Genomic DNA, 22,341 nt, shown 5'->3' on the forward strand with positions numbered 1-22,341 from the left:
AAGAATGTCAGTAACCAAACAGTTGACGGCACCCATTGACTTCCATAGTATTTTTTTCCTTCTATGGAAGTCAATTGCTACCATCAACTGTTTGATTGCCAACATACAGCTTTTCAATGATGTTCACGTCGCGTAATTACGTCACTTCATAACGTTCCCATGGCAACAGGGGGAAATGGCTGCTCTTGTGTGAAGCAAACGCAACATTTTCCAACTTTCTGCTAAGATATATGTGACTTTTTTGCGACGAAAATGCGGGGATTATGAAATAATGCAAGCCCCGCATATTTTGCACGGAAATCAGTAATTTATGCGGCGAAATTGCGGAGTATTTGAAAAAATGCGACCCCCGCATGAATATGCGGACTTTGGCTGATTATGCATTGAATTCAGCGATCGCATAATCGCGTTTTTCTGGAGGGACTGTTTTACATTTTTCACAGCTTTAAGTGACTTAATTAAAAGAGTGCTGAAGAAGAAAAAATAGATAGCCTAATTGTTTTTTAGTTTGACGTTATCGTAAATTAATGTTTTTGTTAAAATTCACAGCATGTGTGCAAATTTAAATTTTATATCGGTGGAGTAATCACATGGTGGTGAGGTGGTGAACGTGAGAGTGCCGGATCCTCCTAGTGAGTGAAATGTGTAATAGTCACTCCAAAGCGAAAGGCGGCAGTATTACAAAGAATACTGGCTAAAACAAAACGTCATCTGCGTGCGACGGGTCACAGCAAACGCGATGGCAGAACCTGGGTGCGTATTTAAGTTGACAGAAAAATCTTAAACAATCTGTGATGAACTTCTAAAATATCCTTTCATAATTTAGCTTTTTAGTATCCATGTAATGTCACTATTTTTGTGGTACAAATATTTTTTACGGGTAACACGATATAAACCGAAGAATAGGGGGTTAAGTCGAACATGTTTTCACATGGAGCATCTGAGCTGATAGCAGCTTATCAGCAGGTCGCTGATTTAGTTATTATGTTCATACATGACTATTCTGTTGTGTTTAGGACTGATTGTCCGTACTCTAATGTTGTAGATACTTATTTTGGATGTTTTTTTTTTCAGGGAATTGGTTACTGTAGTCGGTGGGCTTAGTTTCAGCGTCATGTATCAATTGGCACTATGGAGAAAATAACTAGCTTTAGCTTTTTTATTTGCACTAGAGTTATAGTATGCAGCATTATTAGTTTGTACTGACAGCATTTTCTCTCAGCTGAAAACCCATGAAATTGCATTTATTGACCACATGATCTCAGTTGAAGCACTGAAGGTGATGATACACAGGGCAACTTTTTGAGCAATGTTGCTGGGCAATCTTGCCGAGCGATTGTTGCTCTGGCACTTTCCCATTGAAAATAGGCAATACATTTCTATCTGGATAATTTAGATCGGTCGTGGGCCCCGTGTCTCATCTGGTTGCCCGTTGATGCCAACATTGCCCAGCAACATTGCTCAAAAAGTTGCCCTGTGTATCATCACCTTAAGCATAACTTTTTAGCATAAGCTTTTATTTACCACTTCATGTCTTATCAAGGTGACAGACATAAAGTTAGTGGTATTTGCTTGTGTACAACCTGACGTTTGTTTACCTTGCTGAATTCCCGAGGAGTTTGAATAATAATTTAATTTTGTGTACTTAAAATGATTTATTCATATTTTGTCTTGTTCAGAACTGAGAGAGTAATCAAGCTTGTTCCTGAGAATCTTCTCAAGAAACGCAAGGCGTACCAGGCTATCAAAGCCACTCAAGCTAAACTTGCGTTACAGCAGAAGAGAAAAGTGAGAATTCCTCCCTTGTAACCAGTTTTTGTTTATAGTTCAATAATGGTTTCAGAACAGAACTGAAATTGTCAAATTTTCACAGGACAAAAAAGGAATTCCCTTGAAGTTTAAGCGCTTGGAGGAGTTTTTGAAAAACAGCAAGAGGAAGCATCGAGATGACACACGACTCGCCAGACTCAAACAAAGACCTCCGCCGACCATGCCGCCAGCGAAGAACGGTCTGGTGTTCGCTGCCCGCATCAGAGAGTAATTTCTACTTATGCATCGTTCACATTGACATTAAAAGTATAGTTCACCCAAAAATAAAAATTGAAATCATTGACTCATTCTCATGCTATTTCAAACCTGACCAAAAAAAAAAACCCTACAACAAATATATTTTGTGTTCTACAGAAGATAGAAACTCATACAGGTTTGAAACATCATGTGGGTGAGTAAATGATGACAGAATTTTTGTTTTGGGGTCCATTATGTACTGTTCCACATCTGCTTGGTGGTTTAATTTTCCCGTATGATTGCTTGTAGGATCAAAGGTGTGAGCCCCAAAGTGATGAAGGTCGTTCAGATGCTGAGGCTGAGAAAGATCTTCAGTGGCACCTTTGTGAAAGTCAACAAGACTTCCGTAAAAATGCTTAAGACTGTGGAACCTTATGTTGCCTGGGGGTGAGTAATTATAATGTTCCTTTTTTGCACATAACGACTAAAGGCTGGAAAGCACTACATGACTTAAAGTCGGCATGAAACAGAAGTTACGGCAGTGTTTTATTCCCTAGTTTGATGTATATCCAAGTGAAGCAGGATTGAATTAAACAAACTTGCACAGAAAACAAGCATTTTGTTGCTAGGAAATGCATGACGATTGAAAACATGTATTAAAACAAGCTCAAAATATCAAACGTGTTTTATTTCCTCCGACTGAATGGATTCATAGTCTGAAGGTTAAAAAATCTGAGTTTGTTCCCATTATACACTACGCAATTTTCTGTGGAATAGTTAAAACTCAGATTGGCTCTGACTTTCCGGCAACTAGTGATGACTCTAGGGGTGTCGAAATTAATCGTTTCTACGATGCATCGCGATGCAGACGAGGACGATTCGGGATCGGTTCAGTAATAGACCACAACCGATTATAATACTTACGCTTTTCTGACGTCTTTTGTCGCGGACGTGCTTTGTCGTGGTAGCATACAATGGCAGAGGGAGGCGAGGTGCGAGTAATTAAAAATATTATGTTACCTTCTCCCGCTCCCGCCTGCAACATTCATGTTTTGTCCCACTTCCGCCCGCAAAAAAGTATACTTTTTTTTTCTGTATACTTTCAAGTTAGCCTATGTGTCGCCACCACCTACACATCAGCATAAATGCTCCCGATAAATTATTTGTTATTAAAGCATTAACATTCACAAACGTTCATTTAACATGACAGCAAGCAGGCTACTGCGTGCATCCTTTATATGCATGTGTGCTCCCTTAAAGGAGAACTCCGGCGCAAAATGAACCTCGGGTGTAATAACACATTGGTACAGACTAAATCGTTCCCCTGAGATTTGTTTTCATGATAATCGAATATAAAGAGTTTTATCTCTAAAAACAGTTTAGCTTATAACGCTAGTATATTGGGCATAGAGTAAGCAAAAAGAGATCGCTAGTTAATACCACTAACAAGGCTCAAATTAGCCCCACACTAACACTGCAGCATAATGAGTGTCCTTACATGCAAACCGAAGCATTGAGAACTTTGTAAGTGTATAGACAGTTTAATAAGAAGATACTTTACACAGACAGTACAGTTAGCACATACAGACAGGAGCCATCTTGGAAAACAGTCTCGATCAGTCAAACCACGAACACGGTGATACGTGAGCTGAACTGTGACTTGGAATCTCATATGGTCCGTTGTTTCCGGAAGAAAGCACTGAGCGCATAAGAGAAGCACTGAACGCAACAGAGAAAATAAAAAAATAAATATAATTTAATAATTTAAATATTTTAAATATAATCTTATCTTCAATATCTACACGTACTGTTCGCTCACCTTCGTGGTTCGATTGGTCGAGACTGTTTTCCAAGATGGCTCCTGTCTGTATGCGCTAACTGTACTGTCTGTGTAAAGTATCTTCTTATTAAACTGTCTATACATTTACAAAGTTCTCAATGCTTCGGTTTGCATGTAAGGACCCTCATTATGCTGCCGTGTTAGTGTGGGGCTAATTTGAGCCTTGTTAGTGGTATTAACTAGCGATCTCTTTTTGCTTACTCTATGCCAATATACTAGCGTTATAAGCTAAACTGTTTTTAGAGATAAAACTCTTTACATTCAATTATCATGAAAACAAATCTCAGGGAACGATTTAGTCTGGACCAATGTGTTATTACAGGGTCCCCGCGGGTCCTTAAAAAGTCTTAAAAGGTCTTAAATAACATTTTCGCTTTTTAAGGTCTGAAAATGTCTTAAAATCTGCAATTTCCAATAAGGAGGTCTTAAATTTCACGTACGGACCTTAAATTCCTTGTAGGAGACAACAACACATTACAGACGGTGTTTACGACCGTTCATGCTTACGGTCGGGTTGCCAGATTTAAATAATTAAATCCCCAGTCAGAGCTTTTCTGTTAAAATAACACGCTTTCTACCCGGTCTTGTCAATAGTATCTGGCAACCATGCTCGCGCGCGCTCTCTACACTGCTGAAGAAGCGCGGATGATCTGAAAACACTGACAAGTAAGCTGGAGTTCAGTGATCTTCATTTGAGATTTTCTACTTACATTAATTAAAGTGTCATTCAGTTGGTCTTTATTCTGTCACGAGCCGCTTGCGCTGTTTGTGTGACTAAATCTGCGATCAATACAGGCTGATATCCAGCAGTGTTTTTAATGTTGATCATATTATTGCATATTATTGCTATTTTGCAACAAAAGCCACGGCAGCAGACAGTGGTGATTCGAGAACGAATCTGTGGCTTTGAACGAATCGTGAGATTCAATGACCCGTTCATAAATACAGCCACTTGCTTTGTTACCATAGACTGTTGTGTTTGATACTGAATGAATGAATGACTCGATGACGGATGACTCACTCATAAAGACAGTGACTTACCGCCACCTACTGGCGATTTTAATTTAATGTTAAAAAGTATCACCTCGTTTTTACCATCATTGCATATTTATTGAACATTGTTTTATTTAAAGCATTATTTCTTTTATAAAAGTATTTATAAAGGTAAAAAATTAACTGGAAAAAATCGATTAAAAGGGGCAGATATTGTCCCTTAATGGAAAAGGTGTGACTGCAGTCTAAGTGCAAGAGGGGTTACGGCACTCTAAAAAATTGGAGTACCACTGAACTAAGGAACAGGGATACCGTATGTAGAATTGCACAAGTGCTACTGCTAAAGAGTTAATTGTCAATACAGCCTGTTACCTTGATTCAAATGTCTCATAAGCTTAACTGAATTGGCCTAAAGCAAAAAATTATAATGTCATTTTTTGTCTAAAGACGACATATAAAATAGCTGCCAAAATTAATGTCGGTAACTGAAGTTTGACTAAAAGTTGACAAAAAAATGCAATGACTTTGTCAACTAAAACTAGACTAAAACTATGAAAGAGAAAATTACAAAAATGTGACTAAGACCAATAAGCATTTTAAAACAAAAACGGCTGCCAAAATTAACACTGTCGTGTCGTGCTGAACATTTTCCTGTTTTTTTTTGTCGTGGTAAAGTCTTAAATTTGCCTTTTAGAGGACTTAAAAAGGTCTTAAAAGTCATTAAATTTGCTGTTAAAAAATGTGCAGATACCCTGTATTACACCCAAGGTTCATTTTGCACCAGAGTTCTCCTTTGATAATAAAAAAAAAGCTGACATCTCAGTTCATCGCGAATCAAAAATCTCATAAATCTCAGTTATCAATGAAGCTGACTGCACAATGAATCTTTCATAATATCTACACTTTGTTTGTTATAATCAGAGGATTTTCCAGCATGCAGAATTCACCACTGAACAAAAAGTCAGTTGAGCGGTGAGGGGATTCTATCTTAAATGCATCTGATTGCCCATTGCGTTAAAGCAATCTACACATATGTCTGTGATTGGCTACATTGTTCAACGCTGCAAACATGTTATAAAGAGAAACTCTGAATCGTTTCTATTTTGTTTTAGTTGTTCTTGTTGATTTTGTGCAACAGATGAATAACAATTTATTAGTTTTTAGATGTTTTATTCATAGATATTTCTATTTTGCGGGAGTCCCACAAATCGTTTTATTCTCCCACAACCCGTGCCGCACTCAGCCATCAAACTAGTCCTGCGCCGCACTCTGTTCCTTTAGGTCCCGTGGGTGCAGGTCTCTACTTTAAAAGTACTCCAAAAGCCGACATCTGGGCACATTGCGGCTTTTATGAACAACCTGGTAAGCACGACCTGGAGAATACACGCGCTGTGTGTAAATCATGTCACGCACAAATAAAATATGCAGGGGGTAAAGTAAAATGCAAAATTGAGGATGCAGTGCATTATCAATGCAGTGTACCAGTGTAGGTTCACACCCCTTGTAGACTTCTCCAGACTGTAAGTCGGTGCAAAAATCTGGAACAAGTTGTGGGTTCGTACGGTCTTGAAAAACCTGGAAAAGTCATGGATATTAAAAAAAGGCAATTTCCAGGCCTGGAAAAGTTTTGGAAAAAGTAAATATACCCAGAAAGGTTTGAAAAAGCCATGGACATTTTTTTGAAATATTTCTATAAAATTGAATATATGTTTAAGTGATAATATTGGTTAAACAACAGTACTTAAAGTTCATTCAATCCATCTGACTGCTACATTCAGATTTCTTTTGCAGAGTGAGCATTGTAACCAATCACACGTTTCCGTCGAGCTTATAATTGTCAAGGCGTTCAGATCTATATAACAAAGAGTTTTGTTCAGTGTGCACTCTCTGACTGAATTTTGACTGAAATAGGAGGCAAAACTGTTTTAAAATCTTTTTAGTTAGCAAATCTCTGGCACTTCCACCTTGTAAAGTTGCTGTCAGTGTTACTGGACACTTTTATTTACTTATTTAACATTGTTGCCTCCCATTGATGTATGTTAATCTGTTGCTACAGAGTGGAGTTCTAAGGGTCAGACATTATTTTATCTAACCGTCTTACTGGTGTGTCAGGGTTATTTAAATAAACGTTTATGTTGTATTAAACCACATAGCTTGTTAATTAGTTAAGATATGCTGTGATTTTGAAATTAACATGCATTTTCATTTTTATTCACATGCATACACCGACATTTCATGCAACGTTAGGTCATGAATATTTGCATAAAGTCATGGACATTTATTGGTAGAAGTGTGTAGTATATCCCAGCCTTAACGTTGCATCAGCAATATCAGTCAAATTGGACGACTACTGGGACTTGTCTCAAGATCACTCATTTAACAGTTCATCTTTTGGCAAATTTATGGAAAAAAAAGATCAACCAAGAATAGAAAATTATGGAAAATATTCAAATCACGAATGTCAAAATCACAATGTGTAGTTTGTGCAACAACAAAAAAACGATGTTCACTAACCCTGCAATGTTTTTCAATTAGATTAGGATTTATTTTTGTTATGCAGTGTCTGATCATTCCGATAACATTTCAGCGTGTGAACAGCATATTTATACTCACGTGTTGGGTACCACGTTATCATCTGACAGACAGCATTTTGAAGCCGCTTAGACCGCCCTTTTCTTCCTCTTCTACAAAAGCGATGACATAGTCAAAACATCCGGTAGAGTGGTTTTTCCATGTAAAATGCGTGTACTCCTTAGACCTCTGTTTCTCAGAAATACTACTGTGTATTGTGCACGTTATTTTTTGACAGACATTGATGTGATATTCAAACAATGTGGTTTTGAAAAAGGATGGATCGTTAGGTAATTTATTTCTTAGCCGGCAAGTATTCAGTGAAGTGATTGATGCCCATGAATGTGTTATGTTGATGTTTTTACTTCTAATATTCCAACCAATAGTCAGCCTTAGTTTTTGACAGATGTGATAACGTGCATGAGGGGTGAACTATGTTTGATTATTGGGTAATTATAAAAAATGTTGGAGATGGTCGAAATGCTTTTTGCATAGTTCATTATACTTAGTTTATTTTGTGGCTTAAATCACGTTACTTAGAGACTGACATGTTTGGCTTGTCAAAAATGCTACATTCAGCTGTTGCAAATCCATTGACTTGATGAATTTTTTTACCAGGAAAGGAGTGGTTTTGATGCACAGTCACAGAGTTGTTGTTGTCGTCTCTTATAACTAGGGTTGTGTATCGTAACAAAATTTTCAATACCGATATCGATACCTTGACTTAGATACCGGTTCCTGAACGATACATTTTTCGATACCAATTTTATGAAATCCGTTTTAACAATATTACATAAACTGGAAAAATTAAAGTTTTTTTTTTTTTTTTAGGTAGTTGACTTTTTTACACTCATATTTTGAGTCTGTAAAAAAGCACCAATGCTAAAGTTTTCTGTTTCCTAATCATTTAACAACATGTATTCTTTACTTCAATGAGCTCATTGTTTCTGCCTTAACTTAATGCATTGTTTAAGTCTGGCGTTAAACGTCGGCGAATATCGCACGCGAAATTCGTCCCGGTGTGAACAGGCCTTAAATTGTAATTTAGACGCATGCATTTTCTGTAAAGCTGCTTTGAAACGATATGTATTGTGAAAAATGCTATACGAATAAATGTGAATTGAATTAAATATAGGCTACTGGGATGCGGGATATATGCCTCACACTCAGCTAGGGGTGGGAGATATTGACAAAAATGAATATCTCGATATTTTTTTTTCAATATCTCGATATCGATATTCAGACGATATTTTTGCAATCCTTCAAAGAAATGTGTGCAAACTGGCAAAGAAGGTTGCTTGCTGCATTTGATTTGACCTATTATTGTATAGAATTACTAGTACATAAAGATATGAGACATTATTGATTTAAAGACTCCTAAACTTTTTAAAATAATGAAATATTATTCAATAAAGTCTTTATTGTTCTTTTATATTTTTAATCGGGGTGTAACGATTTCGGGGTGTAACGGTTCGGTACGTTTTCGATGCAGCAAAAAGTAAAGAAATGCCATAGAAATGTAATATTTATTAAAAGAAAAAATATATTTTTAAATAAGTGTGAGTTTTCCTACACCTTGAAACTTTTAGTTTTATAAATAGGGGTAATCTTTGAAGGATTAATAAAAAATGTTCTGGTCATCACATTAAAAATAACATTTAAATAACATATAACATTTGAGTTTTGAAGTGCTGGAAAAAGATGTGTGACGTACTTGTAAGCATTTTAATATTTCTGCAAAACTTCCATGGTTACAAGATAGTGTTACTACATTAAATCCATGGTGAATGATCTGTGGACTTAAAACCTATAGTTCATTCATGGAACGATGTTTCTCCTGGTTTCCACGTCAGTGCTGTTTGATCCGTTATTAACGGAGAAATTGTTACGCTTCTCACTAGATCTCGCAGCGATGTTATTACTTAAGTGGCGAATTCAAATGCTTTGTTTACGCTTCTCTTATGTAGTAACGGTGTCGGCTCGCGCTGCACTGACATTTGTCCGAACTGATAAACGGTCCGTGAAGCACAAAATAATGAGTTTCGTTCCGCTTTCATTACATTTGCCATTTGATGTTGGGCAACGTTGTGGTGTTCGCTCCAGCGCGGATTTTGGTCGGCAGGAAAAATGGTCCAACCACCGGAATGGTTCGGTTTGTAATGCGTACCGAACCGATCTCTTTGGGAAAATGTAGGGCTGGGCGGTATGACGGTATATATCGTTACCGCGGTAGAAAATGTCAACCGTAACAGATTTTTTAATTCCGTGTATACCGCGAAATGCAAATAAGTGGGCGTGGTTAACTCGCGTGCAACGTGCGTGAGACTGAAACACTGAGAATTGTAAAAAGAAACACGGAGAAAGCAGATCAAGAGGATCCACAAAGGAATTACATTTTCTAAAGGGTTGTTGTTGTTAACCTGATATTTTCGGGGGGAAAGGCGCACGCGCAGCAATTAAACTAGAGCAGTGCAGCACCCAGGCTACATAGTGCATGCTCGCAAAGCATTAATTGACAACAACAGTTCATATATCAATATCGTAACAAATAGAAATATCCTTAAATAATGTATAGTTATCTGTATCTTTCCGTCTCTTATCTATAGTTTTTAAATGCAAACAGTTTGCCGTGGTAATGAACAACCGGCTTGTTAAAGTGAATGCCTATCCTGTAGCCTATCTGAGGCAAAATTACTAAATGTGCAGCGCGAGTTATATATTTCTAAGTCCAAACAATTGGCCACCGAACCAGCTGATAAAACCTTCCTGTAATCGATACGTGATTACAACTTGACACTCAAATTAACCGATCGCATTTTACTGATGCAGAAGACGCGCGCGTGCACACGCACTGAGGGAGCGCGGTGTTCACCGGGCTATGGTCAAATAATGACGCAGTTACAAGGTGTGTATAATTTAAACTAGGCTACTTTGTCAACACTAACAGTAGCTGCTGTTCGGTTTTCAAACTGCTGCTCTCCTTCTAGTCACTTCTGAACTTATATTGATTAAAGGGCAGGGTGACGGGTTGCCAGATATCACAAAAAGAGCAAAACAAGCCCCTTAAAACACAGTGTAGCCTAAGCAGACATGGCAAAAATGTACCGGGGAACACATTTAAACATAACTAGTATTACTATCCTAAAAAATTAAAAGGAAATAAATAATTTATTATGAATAGAATAGTTCAATATAAAATATTCAGATATTATAAACTGATTGATGAAGTAAAGCAGAACATGAGATTGAAAAATTATTCAGCAACACTTTATTTAAAGTTTAATTGCACCTATGAGTTGTATTTAATATCAATCAGTTGGGGGCAGTTCATCTAAAAGTTGATGAGTGTGTTTTGTTTATATTTAGCTATCAAAATTGTTTACCAAAGAAATAATTGACCAAATAAGAGAAACAGAAAACAATGTGAAGTACTTTTCATTTCTAAAGTATTTGGGTTTATTTATTATACAAAGCCCTTTTTGTCGATTTTTCGAGAATAACTACATATATAAATAACTATATCGTGAAATATATCGTTACCGTGAAACAAAATTAGTCATACCGTGAAATAGAATTTTGGTCATACCGCCCACCCCTAGGAAAATGTATTCCATCTTTTGGACTCATTATACAACGCAATTTTCTAATGATGCAATCACGAAGCTCGCCACTTGAGGACGCCACAGACATTTAAGAAAAACTTTTTAACTTCAGACTTCATTTTTCCGCAAACAACGCACATTTTGCCTTTTCTAGCAGCTATTTTATTAATCGTACATCGGCTTTACTCTTTTGGATTGTTGCTTCAACCTAAGAAACGTCATAACACACAGGTAAGAACTTCGTAGTTGTATATTGCAAATTAGTAGCAGCTTTACTCTCGTGCAATTGAGGAACGATCGTGATTTTGTACAAAAAATAAAATAAAATACAGTCAAACAAACCCCTACAGTATTAAAATCGCTACATATGATTGTTTAGAAGGTTAGTGTGCGTTATTTGTTTTCTCTTTAACTTCCTTCAACTCTTTTCATGTTTGGGGGGTCGGATTGTACAAATTATGAAATATTCGATATCCCAGTTTTGCATATCGTCCAGACAACAATTCGGATATTATCGTCTAAACGATATATCGCCCACCTCTACACTCAGCACGCATAAAGATTGCACTGGCAAAAGTAGCCTAATGATTATGGATGTGTCGGTAAAAAATAGCAGGAAGATATTTTAATTGTATATTAATAAACAAGTGTTTTCTGAGTGTGTTTGCTGCAAATATGAATATGGCGATGCTGACTCGCCATTCCTGCAGTAGTGAACGCGCCTATATGGATAACATAATCAAACTATTTTTTTAATTGTTTTGTTTAAAAGTAGACATATTTTGACCGTCTATAGGCCTATTTCTCAGGCAAGTTTCTGTGAGGCAAGTATACTATACAAGTATAGTATACTGTGAGTTTCGGTTCATTTGTGACACGCTCCAATTCTTGCAGTCGAAGATGGATAAACTTTCTACTCTCAGTGTATTCTGTGCGCTTTAAAGTGATTTATCGTGTTCCTAGTCTTGGCAGCAATTACCTATTCGATAATATTGCATCGCGTGCTTCTGGCATCGAGTCAGGTACACTTTTGATCTTTTCCACATATTTTCTATCTATTTGGGTTGGGACGCTTACACACACCAGTGTTGGAAGTAACGTGTTACAAAAGTAATGCATTACAGTAACGTATTACTTTTAGCTATAACGCAGTAGTGTAAGGGATTACTAATCAATTTTCAGTAATATTTTACTCGGTACATGTTCAGTAACGCTTGCGTTACAATGCACTTTTAGCCCAAAATTTAATTGTTAACCCCCCCCCCCGAAAAACAGAAGAAAAAAAAGCAAGATCGCGAGACATTAACGAATGAAAAATGCAAGTAAGATATGACCTGTTCGTGGTCAGTCAATTGCCGCGTGTGGTGTCCAAGTTTGTAAATAAAGACTAAATGACAGCTTCTGATATATTTGTATAACGATTTATTTCATTCATCTCCCTCTTGCTGGTGTACCTTTGTATTGTGTGACATAGTCCAGTGAAGGTTTGGGGAAGGTTTTACAGGAGTCCCGCGAGGCATGATTTCGGCCTCTGTGCTCGCGCTGGCCAGTGGAAAAGCGGCTAATGTGTGAAGATAGCAGAAGAGGACTGTACATTCGATTACTTTGAGTTTGTCAGAGATAAGGACAAGAAGAATGTAATAGTCAAATGCAACCTTTGTCTAAAACCGAAAGAACTATCGACGTCGCGAAATGGCACTAGCAATTTAAAAAAATATCTCGAACGGTGCCATGCAACCACTCCACTTACTGAGAAGAGAAAAAAAAATGATTTTTAACTATTAGTAGCCTGGATAGCCCACAGTCATTATGCTACATCATATCGCCTTCTACAGGATGTAAAATGCTCTGTAGTACATTGTCATTTTAGAATGTTAAGTTTTACTTCTGTATTTATTTACACACTTATTACACACACACACACACACACTACAGCCTCACACCACGTCTCTGGGTAACCGCGCAAACTAGTGTTTTTCCGCCACAGCCAATCATGCTGCATCCTTATTGTTTCACTGAGGTTGACGAGATAAACCCCTTAGGTATCGAAATTTGGTACCGAAAAACAAGACATGTTTCGATACTCGATAGTATCGAGGCAATTCGGTCGGTACCTAAAAAGTATCGAACTCGATACCCAACTCTACTTATATTTAAACATATTTTATAAAAATATTTTATTTAAACTGATAAAAAAGCAGATCCTGTGGTATATCATAGTGAAAAATGACTTTATTACTGTTGTTCCATTATTATTTTTGACTAATTTTCTCAGATTTAAACAGGTGTATTTCTTTAATTGATTTTTACTGGTTTGATTTATTGTTGTGATCTCTTTAACAGGTATCCCAATTTGAAATCAGTCCGTGAGCTCATATTAAAAAGAGGTCAGACAAAGATTGCCAAGAGAAAGATTCCTCTGACCGACAATGCACTTATAGAGAAGCATCTCGGTAAGTAATTGATGTGGTATATACGTCTCATTCAGTGGGATGCTGAGCATTTTGGGCTACATAACATACAACTTTAAGAAGGAGCTTAAACAAGAAAAAGGAAATGTGTAATCACCATTTGCAAAGAATTTCTTTTTTAAAGATGGGGCAAACTATAATGGACTTGACTGCAAAATCCCTTTTACTCACTTGTGAATTTAGTCTTTACTTAAGTTTGAAAGACACAGTGGCAGAATAAATTCTTAGATATTCTGTAATGACATGATTGTCTAATAGTGTTCATATTCTTAATAGCAATTAAAAATGCAAATACAATGAATAGTCTGAATATGTTTTTTTTCTTTGTTTCTCAAGGACAATATGGGATCATCTGTTTGGAGGACCTCATACATGAGATCTATTCTGCTGGTAAGAACTTCAGGGTGGCAAACAACTTCCTGTTGCCATTCCATTTGTCAGTACCAAGACATGCTGCTAGAGACAAAGTTGGACTACTGAAAGATGTTGGAGACCCTGGACCCAGAGCTGAGGATATAAATAGAGTCATCAGGAAACTCAACTGAGCTAATGGACTCTCATGGACTGTTGTTTTGTTGCCTTCATCCAGATTGCACCATCAAAAAGGAGAGAACAGAGCCTGTTTCTCAATTCTGTTAAAACTGAACATGCAGTTTAAATGGACGTTTCCTTTGAATAATTCAGTGTTCAATATTGACACCTGAATAGTTGAAATAACGTGGGGAAGCATACAGCTGTATTTCAGTTTCTATGTAAACGATCTTTGTTTCTAATTGTAAAATTTATTGTGCATTATTTTTATTAAACAATGCAAAGTTTCAGTCTACCTATGCTCCATTCCATTTTTAGGCTTCAGACTCCACAATGAGCTGATGAGGGTCAAAGACATCAAATTAGTAACAACAATTAACAGAATTTTATATAAATTGACAAATTTAATTTCTTTATGACATTATTTATAAAAAAGATGATACTTTTTTTCATGTATTTTTTTGTACACAAATCCTTACCAGTTTTTCAAAACCTTGCTTTAAACGTATTTCCAAGACAAATAACCACATAAATGTTGTGAAAAAAGTGTGTATGTATATATCTATATATTATTTTTATTTTATATATATATATACACACTCACTGGCCACTTTATTAGGTACACCTGTTCAGCTACACTTTTAACACAAATATCTAATCAGTCAACCACATGGCAGCAACTCAATGTATTTAGGCATATAGACATGGTCAAGACGATCTGCTGAAGTTCAAACTGAGCATCAGAATGGGGAAGAAAGGTGATTTAAGTGCCTTTGAATGTGGCATGGTTGTTGGTGCCAGATGGGCTGGTCTGAGTATTTCAGAAACTGCTGAACTACCTGGATTTTCACATACATCCATCTCTAGGGTTTACAGAGAATGTTCAGAAAAAGAGAAAATATCCAGAGAGCAGCAGCTCTGTGGGGTGGAGAATGGCCAGACTGGTTTGAGCTGATAGCAAGGCAACAGTAACTCAAATAACCAGGCGTTACAGAAGAGCATCTCTGAATACACAACACGTCGAACCTTGAAGCAGAAGGGCTACAGCAGCAGAAGACACAGCGGGTGACACTCCTGTCAGATAAGAACAAGAAACTGAGGCTACAATTCACACAGGCTCACCAAAATTGGACATTAGAGGATTGGATAAATGTTGCCTGCTCTGATTAGTCTCAAGTTGCTGTGACATTCAGATGGTGGGGTTAGAATTTGGCGCAAACAACATGAAAGCATGGATCCATCCCGCCTTGAATCAATGGTTCAGACTGGTGGTGGTGGAGGTGTAATGGTGTGGGGAATATTTTCTTGGCACAATTAGTACCAATTGATCATCGTTTAAATGCTACAGCCTACCTGTGTTGTTAGTATTGTTGCTGATCATGTCCATCTGCTTATGACCACAGTGTATCCATCTTCTGATGGCTACTTCCAGCAGGATAACACACCATGTCACAAAGCTCAAATCATCTCAAACTGGTTTCTTCAACATGACAATGTTGACACTTTACTCAAATGGCCTCCACAGTCACCAGATCTCAATCCAATAGAGCACCTTTGGGATGTGGTGGAATTGGAGATTCACATTATGGATGTGCAGCCGACATATGCAGCAACTCCAACTCGGCACTAGTGTACCTATAAAAAGTGACTAGTGAGTGTGTATACACACACACAAGAGGAAAAGCTTGCCACTTTATGCAACAATATTATATTTGCTTACAGTAGTGGTGGTGCTAATCGCGCTTGTGTAAAACATTACAATAAAGCTTGAAATCATTTTGTAAGTGAGAAAATTTTGGCTTGGACCATTTCAACAACTTGTCTAAGATCTTTGACTATTGTAATGCAGGCCTTCCAGCATGTAAGCCTCAAAACGCAAAGTTGAGATGTTGTTGCCCAGAGAGAAAAACAATATGTGGTGTCGGAGGAAAAGATGCAGGAGAGACGAGAGATGGCGTATTTTCCCCGGGTTTAATAAAATGACTTAAACGTCACACTCGTCCGCATACATGGGGACTGAGTGAGAGAAAGTATACAAATAAACAATCAACTCTGGTCAAAAATATAAAGGGAAATAAAAGAAAGAGTACAAAAGTCGGTAGAGCGGTTATCTCTTCTCACCTGTCAAATCTATTACTGACACTCTACGCACATGCGCAGTTCTCATTTTACCTCAAATTACCATACATGTAAAGTGCCCGTTACAACCTCTGCAACTGACCCAGAATGCGGCAGTGAGTGAGTGGTCTTTAACCATAGACAGTAAAAAAATACACTTTCCGTCTTTAACGGACAGAAGAGAGCACATGTCACCTCTCTCTCTTCATCAGTTTCTGTCAAATTCAAGGCACTGATGTTCGCCGTTTGCACCACTGGCTCCCTAATACCTAAACTCACTACTTCAGACTTATGTGCCCTCCAAAAGCTTACAAGTGACGGTTTTTTTATTATTCAGAAATGCACAGTTGTAAAGAAAATATATTTATACATTTCAGCAGGTTCAAGATCATTTTGGTTAATGCAGAGAACACGATTCGATGTTTTAATTAATTGACAGGCATAAAACGTAGTAGCCAGAGATGGGGGACTCGAGTCACATGACTTGACTCGAGTCGCAAATTTAAGGACTTGAGACTTGCTTGACTAAATTAAGAAAATGACTCGACTTGACTTTGACTTGAGATCCAATGACTTGAGACTTGACTTGACTTGAACTGTATGACTCGAGAATGACTTGATATACATTTTTATATAAATCATCGCAACATCCATTGATAAACAAAATGAAAGCAACGGAACCATTGACGTCAGTCATCAGATTCTGCGCGATTGCGTGACGCTGCACAAGCCCAGAAAAACATAGCCTACATCGCGGTGAGCGCGCTAAAAACAAAAACATCTCCCTGCATCGTTTCTTTTTGGATATAAACACTAGAAAATGACCATATTCATGCAAGAAGATTTGTTGTACGCATAATAACTGGCAATGGATATCGGACGACCATCACAACCTCGAACAGTCGAACTGTCCTTGCACTCGAAGCAGTAATCCTTTCCAGAATGTGATCCTTTTTTTCTTTTTGTAAAACTGAAATACAATAAACAATAAATTAAATTACAACTTGTACATTAATTCGTTTGATATAAATATAAATATAAACGCGTGCACTACACGTGCGTATGTAGAAAACTTTCTTACATTTTCGTATTGAATCACAAACTTATTTTCGAGAGGAGATGTTTTGTTACCTAATAATACTTTTAAAGATCGTTTACAAATAGTAAATAAACTTAACAGGCATATCTCCAAGGCAAAGACTGTTTGTGCGTCGCATTAAATCGATGCTGCACGTTGAACTGCTACCTAACTAATAAATCAACTGCGTGTACAGAAAAATAACAAACTGCAATACTGGAAATTTTATTTTGGTAATTAGTTTAACATTTATGACCTAAAAAACTGTCAAACATGAAATGTTTAGTTACTTACATCTCGTAAACAGAAGCGTCGAGTCCTCCTGCTACAATTTCGCGCTCATCAACTTCCTCTGTAAACATAAAGCCCGCCTACTTTGGTTTGATTGGTTATCTCAAATATTCTAATATTGATGAGCAGTGACAGACCAATGCCACATGAGGCTCAGATGACACGAGGTACCTGTCCTCTGTTTCGCGCGCCCTGCTTAGCGCCGCTGCGGATGGAAGATGAAGAAGATGAATTTGTGCAATTAAAATTAATCTAACTACTTAATAACACGTTTTTATGGGGAAGTTTAGTCCACATAAAAGGGCCTGGTGACGCCTCTGGCATCAAGACGATTCTTGTGAATTGAAATATAATGTATTCAAGCATGTCTGGCAACTTATCAATATACTGTTGGCAATTTTTTAAAGTATATATATATATATATATATATATGAAATTAGATAAAAAGAGGATAAAAAAGTTTTTTGCAAACGAATTATACCATATGCCATCATATCTTATGTAACCTACACTAAATAAGTGCGCACATGCACGCAAAACAACTGACAAATTTGAAACTCTGAAAAATTGTTTGCGCAAAAATATTGCAGTTCTGAAGAAGGAAATCTCAAAAACAACATAATGTTTGCAGAGATATTTTAATTTTTTTACATTTTGCAAGCTTGCAAATCTTATTTTTCGATCTTGCAAAACTTTTTTTTGTACGATTTTGAGTTTTCGAACACTTAGTTTCAACCTTTCAGAACTTTATTTTCAGTTTTGAATCATGGCAGGATATTAATCCCATACATAAAGGGTAATTTATGTGTTTAAAGATCACGCAAAATGAAAGCATAAACTTGTGCCATACGCAGTACCAGGAGACTTCCCGAATTCATAAATCTGAATGATTGTGTACGCAAACAGACAGTAGCACGATGGGTAACACTTTATTTTACAGTGTCCTTACATTACAATAGTAACAGTTAATTATGCATAATTATATGCAACTAACCCTCAACCAAAGCTTAATGTTACCCTAACTCTAGTAAGTAGCCTACATGCAGTGTTGGGGAAGCTACTTTGAAACTGTAGTTTGACAAGCTACAAGCTACTCGTTAGTTAAAGTAGTTAAACTACAGTCAAGCTACCATTTTGGAAAAGTAGTTAGCTACACTACAAGTTACTATCAAAAAGTAGCTAGCTACATTGAAACTACTTTTGCTTTTTTTGAACAACATATATTATAAATAACTGAATAAGTGTCTGAGGAATGTTTTAAGTAAAATATTTAGTGTTTAAAACAATGCAATACAATTATGATTTTTATTGTTTTATTACACACAACACTCAAATATCTCAGACTGTTTGTCAAAAGTGCAAAATTGCAACAAATACAACATTGCAAGAACAAAATATACATCCAACGTAAATTGCATGTATAGACTTTTTCTCAAAAATACCGATTGTGACTGTGAGATGGTTGCATTTTGGCAAGAAAATACATTGAACAACCGCTCACATGTGGCACTGACAATGCACCTTAAACTCGCTCACATGCAGTGATGGAGCTCGCAGAATTTACTGTGAAAGAAGAACCTGAATCAAGCTGCTTGTGAGCACAGTTCGGTTCGCTCTGGATCCAGTCACAACAAATCTATACAGCAATTTAATTAGATCAAAGCCTTTGTCGTGCTATAAACAAACTAAGATTACATTTTTTGTTCAACTGACAAACACGATGGCGCAAACTTTAGTTTAGTGGTCTTTTATGTTCATTACCAAACGCGGACAGATCATGGCGGTTCATTGTAATTAAATCAGAAATAAAAATTTGATGTAACATAGAGAGCAATAAAGCAGGATAATTAATACATTTTAAAATGGCCATTAATCACCTGTATGTGCGTCCTTAAATTTGTGCTTGAGGTCTTCTGTACGTCAGTGAACCGTTAGCCGCAAGATGCGTGAATAAACAACAGGTGGCGGTAATGGCAAAACAAATTAGTTTGTAATCTAACAAGAAGAAGAATATCCTTGCATCGCGCTGATTCGACAGGCTCAACAAAACACAATGTAGCTTTTGCTCGCGCTACACCGCTACTTGCTGCAAAAAGTAGTTAGCTACTGGAAAAGCTACACTGTTTAAAAAGCAACTGAGCTACTGCCAAGCTACTGAAAAATGTAGTTAAGTTAGTAGCGTCGCTACTTGTAGTTAACTACTCCCCAACACTGCCTACATGTACTTAATTAATATTACTTAAATATATAATTACACTGTAACAATGACACTGTAAAATAAATTACAACCGCACAATGTGTTCGTGAATAAAATCACTAGTCAATAGGGCGCAATGATCCGCTGTAGCCTATTTAAAAAATATTTAAATTATCTTTAAAAATTGCTGTATAGACCTAAAGTTTTAAATTTTGATTTACTTTGTTTTAGGTTCCAAGCATACCATGAGTGGAATCAGATGTGGAGGAGTAACAACGCGTTTCAGCTGTAAACCAACATGCAAACACATACACAACATACACGCACTTTTTTGTTAAATAAAAGTATTTTGTTTCCTGATATTCCTTGTTGTGTGTTTTTTCCTGGGGTAGTTTCAATTTTGTGTTATCAGACTAAGTATAAAAGGACGTTAAAAGGACTTCTAATGAACGTTCTGTAAAGGTCCCCAAATGTTTTCCAAACGTCCCACGAAGGTCCCTCGGGACGTCGCACTACGGTCCTGCAAACGTCCTGCGAAAGTCCCCCGCGACGTCCTGCGAACGTCCCCCGCGACGTCCTGCTAACGTTTAAAGAACCCTACACGAAAACGTCCAGAGGACGTTCACAGAGGACGTTCAGGGACGTTCTAGGGACGTCTTTTTGTTAGCTGGGAGCATACGAACCAAGAGAGCATCGCGACGTGAATGGTAGGCTAACTTTCTTTTCTTAATCTAGTTATTTACTAGGTTGTTATTTAGGGATAGGAAAAAGGACTTAACCACCATATTTGCTCGCTGCAATCACTGACAGGTTTCTGAGAGGCGGGCCAGAAACTAGACAGACATGCCCGGCCTCTAGTTTTTGGTTGAAATCCTCTTACCTGAACATTTTTTTGTGTTCTTTCACGATGTGGAGCATGTTTAAGGGTCACAGCTATCATATCTTCCACACTCTGGGTCTTGTGGTGTGGGTACATCTTACTGCAGGAACCTTCAAATAATACATAGTTCACAGTAATTAGATCACAGACAAATGTAGAAAGTACTATTTCCGATAGTATTATTAAACATCCATCGTGTCTCATAACAGACCATTATTACTAATATTTATATGCTGAGTTTTAATGAACATTTTTCAATCAAAGAGAATGAATGTACCACTTTTTACAACCTTGGAGACAGGATCTCATGAGTAATGTTTTGGACTTACGTATGATCACATCATTGATCAGCAGATGCTGAAATGCACGTTTACTTTTTCTCCCTTTGTAGCTGTATTCAGCCCAAAGGGAATTTACTCCTATTTTCTTTAGCATTCTCCTAATGCCATCCCCCAGACTGCTTGCACTCTGAAGACAAAGATATTGAATCTACAAACAAACAACAACAATCAGTTATCAAAGAAAAGTGGCAAGAAATTTCATAGCATAAAACAGCATTTGTTTCAGCACATACAATCTTCTTGCGGAAATCAACCGCTTTCAGCTTTTCGCACAGCTCTTCCAATTCCTCCACTGACTTGCATGGCTCCTCCAGCATGTCCCATAGGTCCAAGGCAGAGGTGCTTGGCTGGCTTACCGACTGCATTCCAATTGCAGTTTTAATGTCGGCATGGATTTGGTCTAGTTTCAGGAGTATTCTCCTTTCCAAACCATCAAAAAGCTGAGAGATTTCTGTGAAACATTTTATAATATGATATATTATATCAGTGATGCGCGGGTTGATCCAAAATGAGTGGGTGCCTGCGGTCACCCGCGGTTACGAGTCATCCAAAAATATTTTTAATGATATTCGGGTCGCGGTCGGTCGGGTCGTTTGAAATAAAGATGCCAATTAAACCTTTATAATTTATATACTACTAGACATAATTTTCTATGAATTACATAGGCCTGCACTTTATTGGCTGAATAACTGGCGCGAAGATGACGCATGAGCTCAGTCTGCAGGTAGAGATGGAGGCGGCAAGAGAAAAGGTGAAGACTGGGGGAGTGGAATACACAAATAGAAAGAGCAAAGTTTGGGAGAAATTTGCCGAAATAATGAAAGATGATGACCAAAGTGCTACACCTTACAAGTGCAAACTATCAAAAAAGGATTCCAGTTTTGGATGGGCCAGACCAATTGTGTCTTAAATTAAAAACGTTAAATAAAAAATAAAAATAAACGTTATCCAATCACTTCTTAACCTAATAAAAAAATATTGACTAATATATACTGTTATGTGCATATACATAATATAGATTTTAATAGCTTCATGCTCTTTAAATATTTTGTTGCATTGTTAAAAGTGTCGGTGCATAGGACAGACCTATCCGTGATCGCTCTCCATGGTTCTGAACACGGAAGAGCGCTTTGGAATCTCCGTTACGCATCGGGTACAATATTTTCTTTTTCTTTTTTTTGCGGTCCGAGTTGCGGGCGGGTTAGTTGAAAACGTTGGTCGGGTGCGGGTTGTTTATACATTGACCCGCGCATCACAGATATATATATATATATATAATAGTAAATGGCAAAAATACATATTGAACAGAGCTGATTTAAAGGGGCCCATAATTAAATACAGTGTGACTGTTATAATCACTCAATGCTTGCACATATTTAGCATATTGTGTGAGTGTATAAAGTCTTTCTTCGTACCTTGAA

General features: G+C 37.2%; 1 protein-coding gene across 1 annotated transcript; it reads left to right on the forward strand.

Annotated features, from left to right (window-relative positions):
- Positions 1–633: 633 nt before the first annotated feature.
- rpl7l1 (ribosomal protein L7-like 1) lies at positions 634–14,310 on the forward strand. The gene is made up of 6 exons (XM_056269226.1): positions 634–753; positions 1,680–1,788; positions 1,874–2,037; positions 2,317–2,454; positions 13,357–13,466; positions 13,821–14,310. The coding sequence occupies exons 1-6, from the start codon at positions 740–742 to the stop codon at positions 14,027–14,029; spliced, it is 744 nt and encodes a 247-aa protein (XP_056125201.1). The 5' UTR covers positions 634–739; the 3' UTR covers positions 14,030–14,310.
- Positions 14,311–22,341: the final 8,031 nt, after the last annotated feature.

Source organism: Rhinichthys klamathensis, unplaced genomic scaffold (genome assembly GCF_029890125.1).
Source record: "Rhinichthys klamathensis goyatoka isolate OS25496 unplaced genomic scaffold, OSU_Roscu_1.1 h1tg000281l_1, whole genome shotgun sequence".
Taxonomy (NCBI): Eukaryota; Metazoa; Chordata; class Actinopteri; order Cypriniformes; family Leuciscidae; genus Rhinichthys; species Rhinichthys klamathensis.

Bases quoted from the DNA above. Each gene is read 5' to 3' on its own strand.
- rpl7l1 (XM_056269226.1), top strand. The intron at 2,038-2,316 runs GTAATTTCTACT...GATTGCTTGTAG, and splicing joins TTCGCTGCCCGCATCAGAGA to GATCAAAGGTGTGAGCCCCA. The intron at 2,455-13,356 runs GTGAGTAATTAT...TCTCTTTAACAG, and splicing joins GAACCTTATGTTGCCTGGGG to GTATCCCAATTTGAAATCAG.